The sequence below is a fragment of the Euprymna scolopes genome, chromosome 9, assembly GCF_053919585.1.
Source record: "Euprymna scolopes isolate OS-2025 chromosome 9, ASM5391958v1, whole genome shotgun sequence".
NCBI lineage: Eukaryota > Metazoa > Mollusca > Cephalopoda > Sepiida > Sepiolidae > Euprymna > Euprymna scolopes.
Genome location: NC_136490.1, coordinates 109,006,793 through 109,023,321, shown reverse-complemented (window position 1 = coordinate 109,023,321; position 16,529 = coordinate 109,006,793). Strand labels below are relative to the sequence as shown.

Here is a 16,529-nt window from a genome sequence, read left to right as displayed (position 1 = left end):
ATTATTTTTTTTATAGATCCACATAAGAATATTACGATCAGCGTGTTTCAGTTTGAACAAGTGTGGTATAAAAAATAAGGTCAATCTGGCTTTCATAGAATGTTTTTTATTTTTATTTTTTTACTAAAATATAGTATAAGAAAAATAATTGTTTTTAAGTAATGTTAAAACCAATTTAGGTGACCGAAATAGGATTTGACTATTATTTAAAATATCCGTTTAAAATTCAAAATCTCTGTGTGTGTGGGAGGGGTAGCAAACGTTTTCAACAGACTCGTATAGACGTTACAAAATCGGAATCGTTTAAAAGCTCGGTCTCTTCAAATATCGAAAAATTGGCTAAAACATTAATTTCTTCACCCTAAACTGGGCAATTTTCTACCAGGAGGGGTTAGTTTCTTCGTCGCAATTTTCCCAACTCATTGTCCCCTTTTGGTCCCAAACCCTTCATCTCAACGCTCGGGACATCCGGTTTCGCAACGGACTAATCATCTAAGACGTGAGGGTCTTTCTTAATCTATTTTTCTCGCTTCGCAATACAGGTCCGAGTCTGCCTGTGTATTACCGCTTCTTTTTATTATTTTTACCACAGCTGCCTACTGTTGTTTCGATCCCCCCTCCCCAGTAATATCACATTTTTCGTAACACCCAGCTATAATGGTCCTTCCTACGAACCCTCACTATACCAGGGCAACGCCGTGTACCGGCACTTAAATATATATATATATATATATATATATATATATATATATATATATATATATATATATAAAAGTGGCGATACATACACACACACATATATATACATATAAGTATATATATACATATATATATATATATACATATATATATATAAATATATATATATATAGAGAGAGAGAGAGAAAGAGATGTTTTATTTTTTTATTACCGTTTTATCTGTTTGGTTGCATATGTTTCGGGTGTTGGACCATATTTACGATCCAACAGCCTCGTCAGATCTTACAGATTTTACTGATTTTGTGTAAGTTCTGACGAGGCTGTTTGTTCGTAAACATGGTCCAACATCCGAAACATATGTAACCAAACATATAAAACGGCAATAAAAAATAAAACACATATTTTCTCTGCAATAGTATCGAGCACTCTGTTCATGTTTTTACTAATTACCAGTCTTACCATATATATATATATATATATATATATATATATATATATATATATATATATATATATATATATAGATACACATATACATTTATATATATATATATATATATATATATAAACAAAACACATTTTTCTCACAATAATTAATTTTTATCATCTTATATATATTTATATATATATATATATTTATATATATATAAGATGATAAAAATTAATTATTGTGAGAAAAATGTGTCTTGTTTATATTTATATATTTTTTTCTTTTGTATAGGTACTTTCACCAAATTATTTTTTTATTTTCTATACATTTGAACACACACTGCCTACAAGACACATTTCTAGAGTGTCTAAGGTCTATCCTTACAGGGGTTTGTCAAAACAACCTGACATGCGAATATTTTCCCTAGAAGTGAACCCTGACCAAATATTCAAAATCAAATAGTATTCCCAGCCCAAATAACATCTCTTTTCTACGGCTAACCTTCAATAGCTTTTACGACGAATGGTGCCCCTTATCCATGTGATATTACCTCAAGTAATAGCACGGAGCTGGATATTCCACCAGACAAGGTCATTTTTTCCTGGGTGCCAGGAAAACCAGGAGAACAAAACAGAAGATATACAACATATGTAAATGGTTAATTGGAGAGGGCTAAATTATGTTCTCAATTTAGTTACTAACTCAGTGTTTGAGAGATAAAGCACTTTAATGGAACATTCGAATACCTATGTATCTCCTATAGAGTTCAAGTGTTAACCCAAGGTCGTGGGCCCCTTTATTGCTGAGAAATTCGACTAAAGTAAAATAAAACACATGTGATATATATTTATGTGTATACAAGCACACACACACGCACCCAAACATCTCTCTCTCTCTCTCTCTCTCTCTCTCTCTCTCTCTCTCTCTATATATATATATATATATATATATATATATATATATATATATATATGTATATATATATATATAAAGGGTGACCCCCCCCAACAAAAATAAAAGGTAAATGGAGGTCATCTAGAACATATGCTGTAGAACGGATAAAAAAAGGCTAAATACCCTAGTGTTTTGATGTAATGTTTTGAATATAATAAACTAGTTATGACCAAAGAATCATTTCATTCGGACATAACAATAAGAAACGGGACCTAATTAGATTTGGGGCCCGTTTTCTGGGGTCACCCTGTATATTTATATATATATATATATATATATATATATATATATATATATATATATATATATATGTATATATATATATATATATATATATATATATATATATATATATATATACTCTTGGTTTACTTGCATATAATCATAAGCAATCATATAGTAATAAATGCATTTCTGAATAGCTCTACTGCGGTTAATTTTTACTAATATGTTTAGTTCTATTCAATTAGCTGTTATTAAAAAAACAATACCTTAAATCATATTATTCATCAACTATAATACGGTATATATATATATATATATATATATATATATATATATATATATATATATATATATATATATATATACAGGGTGACCGAAAAAGAACGGGATCCAACTCTAATTTGGCCCCGTTTCTTAGTGTTTTGTCTGAATAAAATTAAACTTTGGTCATAACTAGTATATTATATTCAAAATATCGTATCAAAACACTAGGGTATTTTGCCTTTTTCTCTCCGTTGACTGTAAAATGCTCAGAAAAACAATTGAATGTCCCCCCTTTTTTTTTGGTCACCCTGTATATGGTTTTGTGCGTGTGCGTGTGTGTGTATATATATATATATATATATATATATGTATATATAAATATATATATATAAATATATATATATATATATATATATATATATATATATATACTCCTATTTTTTTTTCTGTATTGAGATTCATATTAGAAACATTTTTTTTCTATTTATTTAAAAAGAAATCACAGTCTTATTTTATATTGTCGTGGAATTGCATTAACGGGAAAAATGTAGTATATTTGCTTATTCCTTTAAACATTCATTTTGAGTAAATCATCACGAGTGTTTTCGGTTTTCTTATGGAATGATCATATCTAGTGAACTATTACGTGTAATTATATATTCATATTGAAATCCTACCTGATTTACACTTGCGTAATATTGGAGTAAAAATGTGTTAGTATACAGAATTTTTTTCCAATGTATATTTATATATGTGTATATTTTGCTTTAAAAAATGCCTACAAAACTTCTGTCAGTTTTGGGGCTACAGAAACATAATAAATAGGGGTTTTAACCCATGTAAACTTTTATACTTAGGTTTAAGCTGGAGAAAAACGGTGCAAAAGCGTTAAAAAAATTTTAAAAATAAAATTTCCAGGTGGAGCAAAGTAGAACGACTGGATTACGAATATGCAGTCGTAACGTAATAGCACATACGTTTTCATAGCTCAGACATTAACGGCAAAGAAAAAGTAAATCGTAAGTTGAACGTTTGAATTTCAATTCTCGGTGATAGCGCACGAGCCATTCAAAAAAATTAAATCACTATTATATATTGGGTCCAATATAAAAAATAAGACATCAGCATTAATCAAAATATCATATTAGCTTACTTAACTACCGAGCAATTCCGGGCGGCCAGCGAATATATATATATATATATATATATATATATATATATATATATATATATATATATATATATATATATATATATGCAGGGTGTCCGTAAAGTTACTATACAGTCTTATTGTTTTATTGTATTATATTTGTATTAATAGGTAATATTTATTTTTTTACAGGTTTATTTAATCAAGCATAGTAACTTGTAAGACTGTATAGTAACTTTACGGACACCCTGTATATAAGTTTGGCATATGCATAACCATATTTACACATGTGTATATATATGTCTTTGTATAAAGATATATATATAGAGAGAGAAAGATAGGTTAATATGTACGTGTATATTGCATGAGAGATTCGTATCCTAGGGTATATATATATATATATATATATATATATATATATATATATATATATATATATATATATATATATATATATGTGTGTGTGTGTGTGTGTGTGTGTATATACATATATATATATAAATATATATATGCATATATACCCACATATATATACGATATATATATATATTTGTATATATATATATATGTATATATATATATATATATATATATATATATATATATATATATATATATATTCGTATGAATACAGTAGAGTTTGTTTATTTCATGGTTTCTGAAACCAAGAAATTAATATATTCTACTTATTAATTGAAAGAACTAATACTTTTTTTTAAGTCGTAAGTATATTTAGGAAAGTAAATAGCTTAAATATTAAACATTATCTGTTTCTCGTTAAATCATTTTCTAACCTTTCTGGATTTTTCCTGTTCAAATTTCTAACTAATAACGATTTAGAAGATGTTATTTTAAACATTTCAAAAAATACGTTTTAATATGAAGGATATTATTGATATATGCAACAGAAATATATATATATGTATATATATATATATATATATATACATATATATTTTATATATAGATATAGATATAGATGTAGATATATATATATTCACATGTATGTTGATTTAGTGTTATAATACACATGCGTGTATTAATTGATGTTTGTTTATTTTGTTTCCCTATGCGAATTATACAACATTCAAAATAAATAATTTTACCTGCATATGTTTAAAGGATTTTTTTTGGTATAAATCACTTAATATGTATTAAACAATAGTAATTATTTATTCTCGATGATCACAAGCAAAAATTACGCGTTCGGCGATGATAACTAAGTATAAGTTTTATGTGTAGTATAACATCCATAAATACCATTAGAACCAGCAGTGGAATATCTTACTTTAAACATAAGCAAATAAATAGGCTATTAAAAGAATCGCTTTCGGCATCGGATAATAGGCATCATTCATTTTTCGATTCCGATACGTATTCCGATATCCGTAATAGTTTTTTCCTCCGATATACTATTCCGCTTCTGTATAATCGTACGAACGCTGATATCTATATATAAACGCTGATATGTATATATATATATATATATATATATATATATATATATATATATTATATATATATATATATATATATATATATATATATATATATATATATGAAACATTGCTTAATATAAAACTAAACCAAAATTCTCTCCCAATTTTTGGGTTTTGTATGCATGATTATCTACAGACTTGTTTTGTATATTTACAGTTACTGATAATGTGTATCAAGACATATTTGTATATTATATTCTAACGTATGGCAGTGGTACAAAATATATAGTTCCTTATTTTAAATATACGTATATCCGGGCTTATGATATAAGTATTTATTATATAATGTGTATCTACCATATACATGTGCATACTATATACATATACAAAAGTAATATATATATATATATATATATATATATATATATATATATACGTGTTTACGTATATACAATAAATTATTTTTGATCTGACATATACATATATGTACTTTTGAATGTATGCATATAATTGCTGAGATATTATACAATATGGTGTCATTCTATACTCATATGAGATATGTATTATATTGATCCATATGTAGATATTATTTATATGTACAATGTATCACACCAATTTGTGTGACTTTTTAATAAAAACTTTACTTTTTGCAATATATACATATATATATATATATATGTGTGTGTGTGTGTGGGTGTGTGTGGGTGTATGTGTGTGTATGTGTCTGTGTATGAACATGAGAGAATGGTTGTGTGTTAGTATAAGCCTTTTACATGCATTACAAGTTGTATTAACTTGTATCATACATATATCGATATATTAAGAAATTATATGAGATCATGTTCTTTCATGTAATATTCATATGTATATTGCTTTTCATTATGCATATGTAAATTATATATATATATATATATATATATATATATATATATGTATGTGTATATATATATACATGTTTATATATATGCGTGTGTATATATAATTATATATATATATGTATATATATATATATATATATATATATATATATATATATATATATATATATACACTTGGAATACATATATGTGTGTGTGAATGTGTATGCATTTTTATACCATAAGATAAATATAGTTTTGCTAAACTGCACATATGTACATAAAAAAACAATTATATTCTATATTGCGTATATACTTCAAGTATGTGTTCCTGATATAAATTTTAAGTACATTTACATGACGATACTATTTTTTTTGCTATATTTTAAAGCGAAATATCAAATTACAGTGACATTGAGTAAAATAAAACAATTCAAATGTGTATATATATATATATATATATATATATATATATATATATATATATATATATATATATATATATATACAGAATAGCATCCGGTTGTTCTGAAATGAAACAATGAGTATAAAATATCACGCATATCCTACTATAACAAATAAAAGATAACAATAAGAGATTCACTATATATATATATATATATATATATATATATATATATATATATATATATATATATATATATATATACATAACACGAATAAGAATTTCTAGAGTTACTCTTACACTGGAAATACCCCCCTCCTTATTCAGCCAGCGCTTGTTCTCCATCTGAATACGCGACTAAATGGAACTGCTTTTCGTCGCGGAAGGAGAAACCGCGTCGAGTTACGTAGGCGAAGGTTAGGTTTAGGTCAAGCGACAATGAATCTGATTGGTGGCCGAGAGAAAAAAATGTGTTGCCTCATACACGGTTCACAGGCATCGAAGGGGCGCACGGATGCCGCTGCTGCTGCTGCTGCTACTCTGGTCACGATTTTCTCTTTCTTGGGTTATTTTTCCTACCACAGATGGTTTCAACCTCTCTTAATAGCAAGATCCGGGGAGAAAAAGTCGCAGTAAGGATAGCGGCGAGGACGTCGACGACGACGGAGACCGGACGAATTAAAAAGCCGTGCCAGAGTAGATGAGAGTGAATGTGACAAAAAAGAGAGAGTGGGAGAGAGCGCGCGTGAGAGAGGGAGTGAGTGAGAGAGAGAGCGCGTGCGAGGCTAGAGCCGGGAGATCATAAAAATACTACATAAAAAAAAAACTAAAGCAATAAAATTATATATAATAAAAAAGTAATAAAAACCTAAAAAAAAACAAAAAAAAAACAAAAAAAAAACAACAGCGACATAGCTATGAGTTCGTACCTACCTCTACGGCACGGCGCAACTCGCGCAGAGGAAATTCACAGTTCAGAAAATGCGGCATACATGGACCATTTCTTGAATATCCCAGACATATGTCCTACGGGCAACTACAGATCTCCTCGGTATTATATGGGCTCCTACCAAACGTCGGAGGCATGCCGAATGGAGGCGTTGCAACATAGAAATCATGAGCTACGACCCGGATTACAAACAAATCGACCTGCTTTCTATCCGAACACTCCAGTTACAGGTGTGCGAAATTGCAATGACATGCGACCGCATTGCTCAGCGAACGGGGCAGACACCTTAAACCCTTGTTCAAACCCGTCAGCGACAGGCACCGAGGCGGAGACCACAAACTTCTATCCGTGGATGTCTATTGTAGGTAAGTGATTATACATAAACGTCGAATGCATTCTGTACAGGCACATGCGCCGGAAGGAAATAAACAGCAGCAAATGTTCCGTTTTCAAACATTGTTTTTCTTTTAATGTTCGTCGATTGAAGCACTCAGTGTATATGTGACTGCAATAAGTTGTGATTCCAAGAACGAAAATAAAAAGTATCAATAGATTCAAATATACATGAATGCAGATTTATTATTATGGGAATATAGCAATGTATTGGTTGGCAAGCGTCTAATAAGATCTGTGATACAGCGAAACAATGCGAGTGTTCAGAACAGTCTAGGAGTGCTGGCTTGTATTTATATATATATACATATATATATATATATATATATATATATATATATATATATATATGGGTGTGTGTGTGTGGGTGGGTGTGTGGGTGTGTGTGTATCTGTATGTCTGATTGTGTATCTGTAAATTTATATATATCTATGCACATATACATAAATATATATGTATATATATAAGTATACATATATACATGTATAAATATACATGTACATATACGTATATACGTATATAGATGTATACGAATGTATATGCATATAAATATATATATATATATTATACATTGTTGAAGAATATTTATTCATGATTATGCAACATCCTCAATACCAATACAACTGTTAAAAATTAATATTGATTCCTAGATTGCAACATTAACTTGTCGATGTAAATGTAGCAACACATTTGTACCATCCCATTTAATAGCTAATTTAATATCTAACATTATTGAAAGTTATATATGCATATATATATATATATATATATATATATATATATACACTCACACATACATATATATATATATATATATACACAAATATATCACAAGTGTATATGCCTATATATTAAAACTTGTATAAAAACACGAGTGAAACTATAATATACAGTTTGTAAATGAAACATTATAAATATACGTAGAGCAACGACCAACGTGTATGTATATTGACGCTCTTTGCATATTGATCGTGCGTGTGTTGTTGTTGTTGTTGCTGTTGTTGTGTGTGTGTGTGTGTGTGTGTCTGTGTGTGTGCGTGTTCCACATGATTGTTAACATAAAGATAATGATTTTTTTTCGTAAAGTACATTTATTGAGAGATAAAATAATGCATGGTCGTAGGTATTCCTTTCATACACATAATACTATTTAATAATAAACATTATATGCATGTGTTTATACACACATAAATCATGTAGGTTGTTTAAATATATTTCAAATTTCTAAAACCATTCCTCTACTAAAGCACTGGGCTGTGTTGGTATATAAGTATACACACATATACATAAATATGTATAGATAGATTTATATACATGTAGATAGAGAGAGAATGTATGTGTTGGATTTGATAGATTTGTATATAATGTGTAATAACACATCCTTTGAAAAGAATAGTTTTTGGTGATATTGTATTCAGAAGCAGTTCATAAATATTGGATTACCTGTAATATCGATCATAGAGACTTAATAATTTACAACTTACGTAAGGGTGGGTTACTCTTGTTGAAATATGGAAACAATACTGTTCAGTCGATATATAACAAATCTTTTAACACTTTTGCAATATATATATATATATATATATATATATATATATATATATATATATATATATATATATATATTTGAAAACAAAATCTGTGTGCCATAATGTTGACTATTGTGCAAAACCATGATGCTGACAATGTACGAGAATTATATTTTGTTATTAAAAGAAGTCATTACTAGTATGAAATTGAAAGAGATATAGGGTTTAAATCTCGTTCATAGTGAAAAAAAAATCCCATTAAAATACAGATTTAAAGATGATAATAATTAAAACCAATTTCTCATGCACTGATCACATGTTCGAAGTAAAATGGCCTCCCAACCTGTCAAATGTGCATGGAAGTTTTAGTCTTCCTTTTAATGGTTTTGCTAAGGGAGATTTCGTTGTTTTATTGGCGTATAAATAAGTGAATGAGGTGCGTCTTTATGTTTCCACCATAACCGATACGATTACTTCAAGTGTATTGCATGGGCGTTTAATGTACATGCTTCGTTGTGGTAGGAATTAACCAGATATAGGTAAGCATTTCTTTAGGTACATCTAAGTATTTTATGAAGATATTAATGTTATGTTTACTATAAAGAAATATAGACATTCTTAGTATATACTAAAGCTGTTAATGTTTACTGTATACTGATATAGGAATAGATGACATTTGGAGGGCGTAAATCGTCGCTACTTTATGATAAACAGCAAAAAAATACACATATTTTTCTCTGTGTGTGGAAACGTACATTAAATTTCCATATAATTATGAATATTAAAAAAAATAATAAATAAATATGGATGTAAGAAATGAAAAAAAAATATTTATATACGTAATCATTCCTACTAGCGACATAAATTATTTAAAACAAAAGTTAGGAATTAATCAAACACCGCCCCCATTTGTTTTCATTTATTTTATTCGTGAACTAATATTATTAAATATAAAATATAATCTATAAGCCTTTCAATGTATCGTAATTTTCGATTCGTAATAAAGTAGACATCTTTCCTTAAAAGTGACCTGTATAACGTAAACAATCGGATGAATAAAAATGGCCACTTCACTTAGCCTTGATATTTACGGTAGTTTTCAAGACCTTAACTCATAATAGTCTGCACTGACTGCAATGATATCACAAAGTAAGAGTTAACTTAAACATTTAAAGTAGTTTTTCAATTACAAATACTTTGAAACAATTTATCTATGATTATTAATACATGTACAGTAAATAAGTGAATTATTAGATGGTGAAAATATGCATGTTATTTGTAATGTATATCCTTATGCATATAAAGATTTTTAATTCATGTAAAATAAATGAATTAATATGCACAATTGTTATGCATATATCACTCTTGTCGCTTAAGCCGTCTATGATATCTTTCCTCACTTCCAAAATCCACATTTCAGAAATAATCTGATCCCTTATGACTGCGGAGATATGCTGATTCTGTGCAGTTCTAGGAGGACCACATTCCCAGGCTGACTTTTTTTTTTTTTTTTAGAAGGGGTTAGGCGCTTTTTCTAGTGAATGCCGACTGGACTGTCCAGGCACGTTTTGTAGGTCAAGCACTTTTTGTAGCTTCTCGACAGTGCTGACTTCTCAATAATACTTTTCGACCCTGGTGTCACAATTCTTATAGTGAGAGAGAACTCAATAACCTTAAGTCTCGGTGGCAGTGTGTTGGCTTGAAGGTTTATTTACCCTTTTAAATAATAAAAAAGACAATATTTTTGATTAATTTTTTTCTATCAGTCTTTTCTTTTTTTTTTTGCAACAAATTGAAAGATTTTTCAATAATTTCAGAACATTTTAAATATATCATCTGCAGATACGTTATACTGTAACATTAATACCGAATAATTGTATTTAGTTTCAACGATAAAACAACTTCAGGAAACAAATATCGAGGTTTATAATATGTTGCTGTTATTACGCATATAATAGGGAAACATTATTTAAGATCAAAGAGATGTATATCAAACAGGAAAGACTAACAACAGTAGAATATATAGAATCTTCTTTGCGACGGAAGATACAATGGCTAACGTCTTAGACGTGTGTCAGTATGAGCAGGCTACAATCATGCAAAACTTGCACAATCGCACTTCTGCTAAATCGGCATTGTTCCAGTTCATTAGCAAAAAAGAATTAGAGAAGCAATTCCGAGTTGAACAGTATCTTATATACTAGACAATCTGTATTGCTAAAGTTTGAGAATTATATCTATAATATATTACGTAAAATGGGGGTTGATGAATACGGGTCCCAGGTGAACATCGCACCTGAAACTCCAAGCTTAAATCGTAGCCTTACTCAGTATACCCCACGATTTTCATAATAAATACTTCTATAAGGTCACCATACGGACATATCTGGAGTATTGGTGTCATATTTGGGCTGGTGCATCTGCCACTAGTCTCTCACTCCTAGACAAGATTCAAAAGAGAGTCGCCAATCTGATAGCTCCTGAACTGTCATCTAAACGTCAACCTCTGCCCCATCGACGAAATGTTGCATCACACTGCCTGTTCTACAAGTACTTCAACGGTGAATGCTCTGACGAACTGCAAGCACTTGTGCTCCCTCAAATGTAAATGGCCCCGACAAACCCAACAAGCAGCTAAATCCCACCCCTTCATAGCAGAGATCTCTAGATTTAAGAGAAACTTCTACTCCAGTAGTTTCTTCCCCAGAACAGCTAGACTTTGGAATTCCCTTCCTGGTCCCTGCTTCCCCAACTGTACTGAAATGCAAAAGTTCAAGTGTAACATGCCCCTACACCTTGCTGCACAACTCCCTACACAGTACACCTAATGTTTATGTCCCTGATAGTAGCCCCCTACAACAAAGTGGCAATGTGCCTTGTTTGGGGTGCAAATGTAATTATATATATATATATATATATATATATATATATATATATATATATATATATATATATATATATATATATATATATATATATATACAAAATGCATGGGTATGTCTTATTTTTTTATAACTCACCGCCCACAAGCAAAAATTAGCGCGCGAAGTTGAATACACTCGTGTTTTTCTATTCTATATTATGATTATCTAAATAGTTTCTTTTTTTTTAAATAGACGTGGAGTGAATCGTCATAAAAACAACTCTTATCACCATGGTTATTATATTTTAAAGAGTATTTATTATTATTATTATTATTATTATTATTATTATTATTATTATTATTATTATTACTACTACTACTACTACTACTATTACTACTACTGCTCACTAGCAGTTTCTACATAGCCCATCAAATATTTCTCTGAGAACAATGTGTTGTGTTCCCTGGAAACTGAGTGACAACAAGTCTTCACGGGTTTCAAGTACTGTTCACCTCTTTCGATAACTTTTACAAATTAGATTGTCTTATCGCAACAACCGTTTGCAATTGATCTTTCATTGGTTAGGGCCTTTGCTCTTCACTGGAATAAGACTTGCAATAAGTCTCCCCATTCATCCGACGATGGTCTGGTCCGTGCTTTCTCTTGTCTTGTCGGCTTTTCTTCCCTGACCATTTGGTGTGCTATCGGTTGATACAGATATTTATTTGTGTGTGAGGAGGAGGGTAACTCATAATGTATACAGTCTCTATTTCATCCATGTAGTGTTGATTTGTGTTTTACTTCTGTAGTATTATTAATATTATTAACTCACTAAGGGTATTCACACATGCCATCATCAAAGATTGTTTATTATTATTATTATTATTATTATTATTATTATTATTATTTTATTATTATTATTATTATTATTATTATTATTATTATTATTATTATTATTATTGAATTTACTGAGAGTACTTATTTTGTCTATCAAAATATCTAGTTCAGTAAAAGAAAAAAAAAACAAACAAAAAAAAAGATTATGTTTCCTGGAGTCTAGAGACAACATGTCTTCCAATATTTCCAATACCCTACACTTATTTTAATAACATGTACACCTGATCTTGCGAATAAAAAAAGAAAGAAAATTAAAAAGATATTAATGTGTTTCGCTTGTTATATGATTATGTTTACGGATATTTTCAACATTGTCTATTAACAGACAAAGAGTTAGGAAAACACAGAAAAAAAGACAGTCACGGAATAAAAAGAGTTATATATATATAGGAAATATAATAGGCACGGCAGCGGGAAGAGGGTAGAAAAAAGTTAAATTAAAAAGAACATGCAAAAAATACATGAACACGTGGAGAAAAATATAGCTAAATAGGCAAATTAATTGAAAATCCTTGCGAGGTAAAATTATGAAAATAAAAGTTTTTTTTTAAATTTTCATTTCATCTGAAATTGAGGATTACCAACCACACGTTTCTTTTTTAAAAAAAAATATTATGACTCAAAAATTGCAAAAGGGAATGCAACATTCAATTATTTGATGCATATATCTATCTATATATTAAGGGAAATCAAGGTTTTACATGTCAGTATCCATTTTCCAACATGTAATTTAAAAAATATTGAGAACAACACTATGTAAAAAACCTATTACAAAATGTGCACTAGTAAATATATATATATATATATATATATATATATATATATATATATATATACATATATATACATATATATATGAATCTATATACGTAGAAAGATATATATATATATATATACATTTACGTATATAGATGCATATATAAATGCATATATATATATATGCATTTATATATGCATCTATATACGTATAAAATATATATATATATATATATATATATATATATATATATATATATATATATATAAGTTTATAGATGTGTACATTCGCAGATATTTATATAAAAATAAAATAGAATAAAGAAAAAGGTAGTGTCTGTAATATATTTTATGTGGATTATTGTTTAATAAACTATCTTACTTAATTTAATTAAGATAACAAATTTCCAGTTCATCGATATAGTATGAAATAAAGCAATGTTTTGGGAGAAAACGTTTTGTCTCTTAATTTAACCTGTATACAAACAACATATCAATTTAGCGATGTCTTCTGCGATGTGTATTTCTACCGTCTAGTCTGATTGTACACGAATCAACTATGATGTTTCTAAATTTTTTAGATGAGGGTTGATTATTCGTATTGAGTTTGACACACTCAAGATGAGAACAGTAGCCCTACGAATCCAAATAATATGTATGAATCCACTACTTTACATTATAAAAAATGTATTTTAAAATTTATCAATTTATGTACCGTACACACCAAAATCACAGATGTGCATAAATGATAAATAATTCATCTCGTTACTGTATGAAATGTAGTAATGAAATATATAATAATAATAATAATAATAATAATAATAATAATAATAATAATAATAATAATAATAATAATAATAATAACATTAATAAAAAAAATAATAATTATAATAATAATTTACTACTAATAATAAGTTAATAATAATAATAATTTACTACTGATAATAATTTACTACTACTACTACTAATAATAATAATACTAATAATAACATTAATATTAATAATAATAATAATAATAATAATAATAATAATAATAATAATAATAATAATGATAATAATAATGATAATAATAATGGAATAAAGATGGGAAACATACATCATAACAATTCAAAACAAGAAAAAAGCAATAAAAAACAAATTATTCATAATCACATATAGAAGATTAAAATTTTAGTCACGTGTGAAGGATATCTGAGAATCTTTGAAATACATGAATTCAGTAATCAATATATATATATATATATATATATATATATATATATACATATATGTGTGTATATATATGTATATATATGTGTGTGTGTGTGCGTGTGTATGTGTGTGTGCAGGGGTGTATGCATATACACGCTTACGTATACTATATAAAAAATTATTGTATATGTGTATGCATATATATATATATATATATATATATATATATATATATAGAGAGAGAGAGAGAGAGAGAGAGAGAGACAGAGAGAGAGAGAGAGAGAAAGAGATATATATATATAGATAGATTCATATATACATCTTTTTGGTGTAATTTTTCTCACTATAAACTCGTGTGCGCGTGTGTTTATGATTATATATGTGTATGATAATATATATATATGTATATATAGTTATATATATATATAGTTATATATATATATATATATATATATGTGTATATATATATATATATATATTTATATTACGTTGGAGCAAAATAATGTCGTTTTTTATATATTGTTGCACATAGCCAACGACATTATTTTTGCCCCGACATAACATATGCTTATTTTTGCAAATGTATGCATACATTTCTCGCCCAAACAAATACATATGTGCATTTTGTACTGGTTACCGATACTTATACTATAAACCTAATTAATTTTCGATGTTTACGTTACAGTTATTAACCTGGTATAATTTGTAGCAAGGTTTCTTTTTAGCCTGTAATTACATAGTATTCTTTGTGGTAATTTACTCGAGGAAAATAGCGCTACAAGTAATCAAAGAGTAGTTAAAGCAGAAATTAAAATGCATAACTTATTATAAATGTGCTTGAAACAAAATTCCTGCATATAAAATAAGTTCAACCATAAAAAAACATACATGCACTTAATACACACACACATTCTCTAGATTTGCCTTTTTATTTCCATTAATATATACATATATATTAGTGTAAATACTTCTGAAGATGTGTTGTTTGTTGTACTGACAATTTTATAAAAAACACAGTTTTTTGTTTATTTAAACTTCTGAATATTCTGAGAGATTTATATGCGAATACGTTCATGAAGACTTACAAATTTGCACATTACATTTCCAAACACATTTTTAATTAATTATGCGTAATATTTTAGTTTTAGATTATATAGTATTATTATATATCAATTTTATTCATGCATATTGTTTACGTTGCGCAAAATATGCTCGAATATCTTTGTCGTAAGTGCTACACTGTAGCACTTACGACAAAGATATTCGAGCATATGTGTGTGTAGACAACTTTATTGATATAAACGTGTATACGTTGGCCAATCTCCACGGGAAATTTCTCTCGATCTACAATCATGAAACAACAAAGAATGTGCATGATAGTAATACATTTGAATTATTTTTAACTGGTAAACATACTGGTCACGTGTCCCAATAAAAAATAATAGCAATTGAACTTGATAGAGTTAAGTCAGTTCCATGTGTTACATTTACGAATGGACAAATATACATGTACACGTTAAATTCAC

General features: G+C 28.2%; 1 protein-coding gene across 2 annotated transcripts in view; it reads left to right on the top strand.

Moving 5' to 3' along the window:
• Positions 1 to 6,884: 6,884 nt before the first annotated feature.
• LOC145284802 (homeobox protein LOX2-like) overlaps positions 6,885 to 16,529 on the top strand; it is a 360,664-nt gene continuing 351,019 nt past the window's right edge. For both annotated transcript variants that reach the window (XM_080133768.1, XM_080133767.1), the window contains exon 1: positions 6,885 to 7,738. In XM_080133768.1, the coding sequence (XP_079989894.1) occupies positions 7,342 to 7,738 (397 nt within the window). In that variant the 5' untranslated portion in view covers positions 6,885 to 7,341. The remainder of the gene's footprint in view (positions 7,739 to 16,529) is intronic.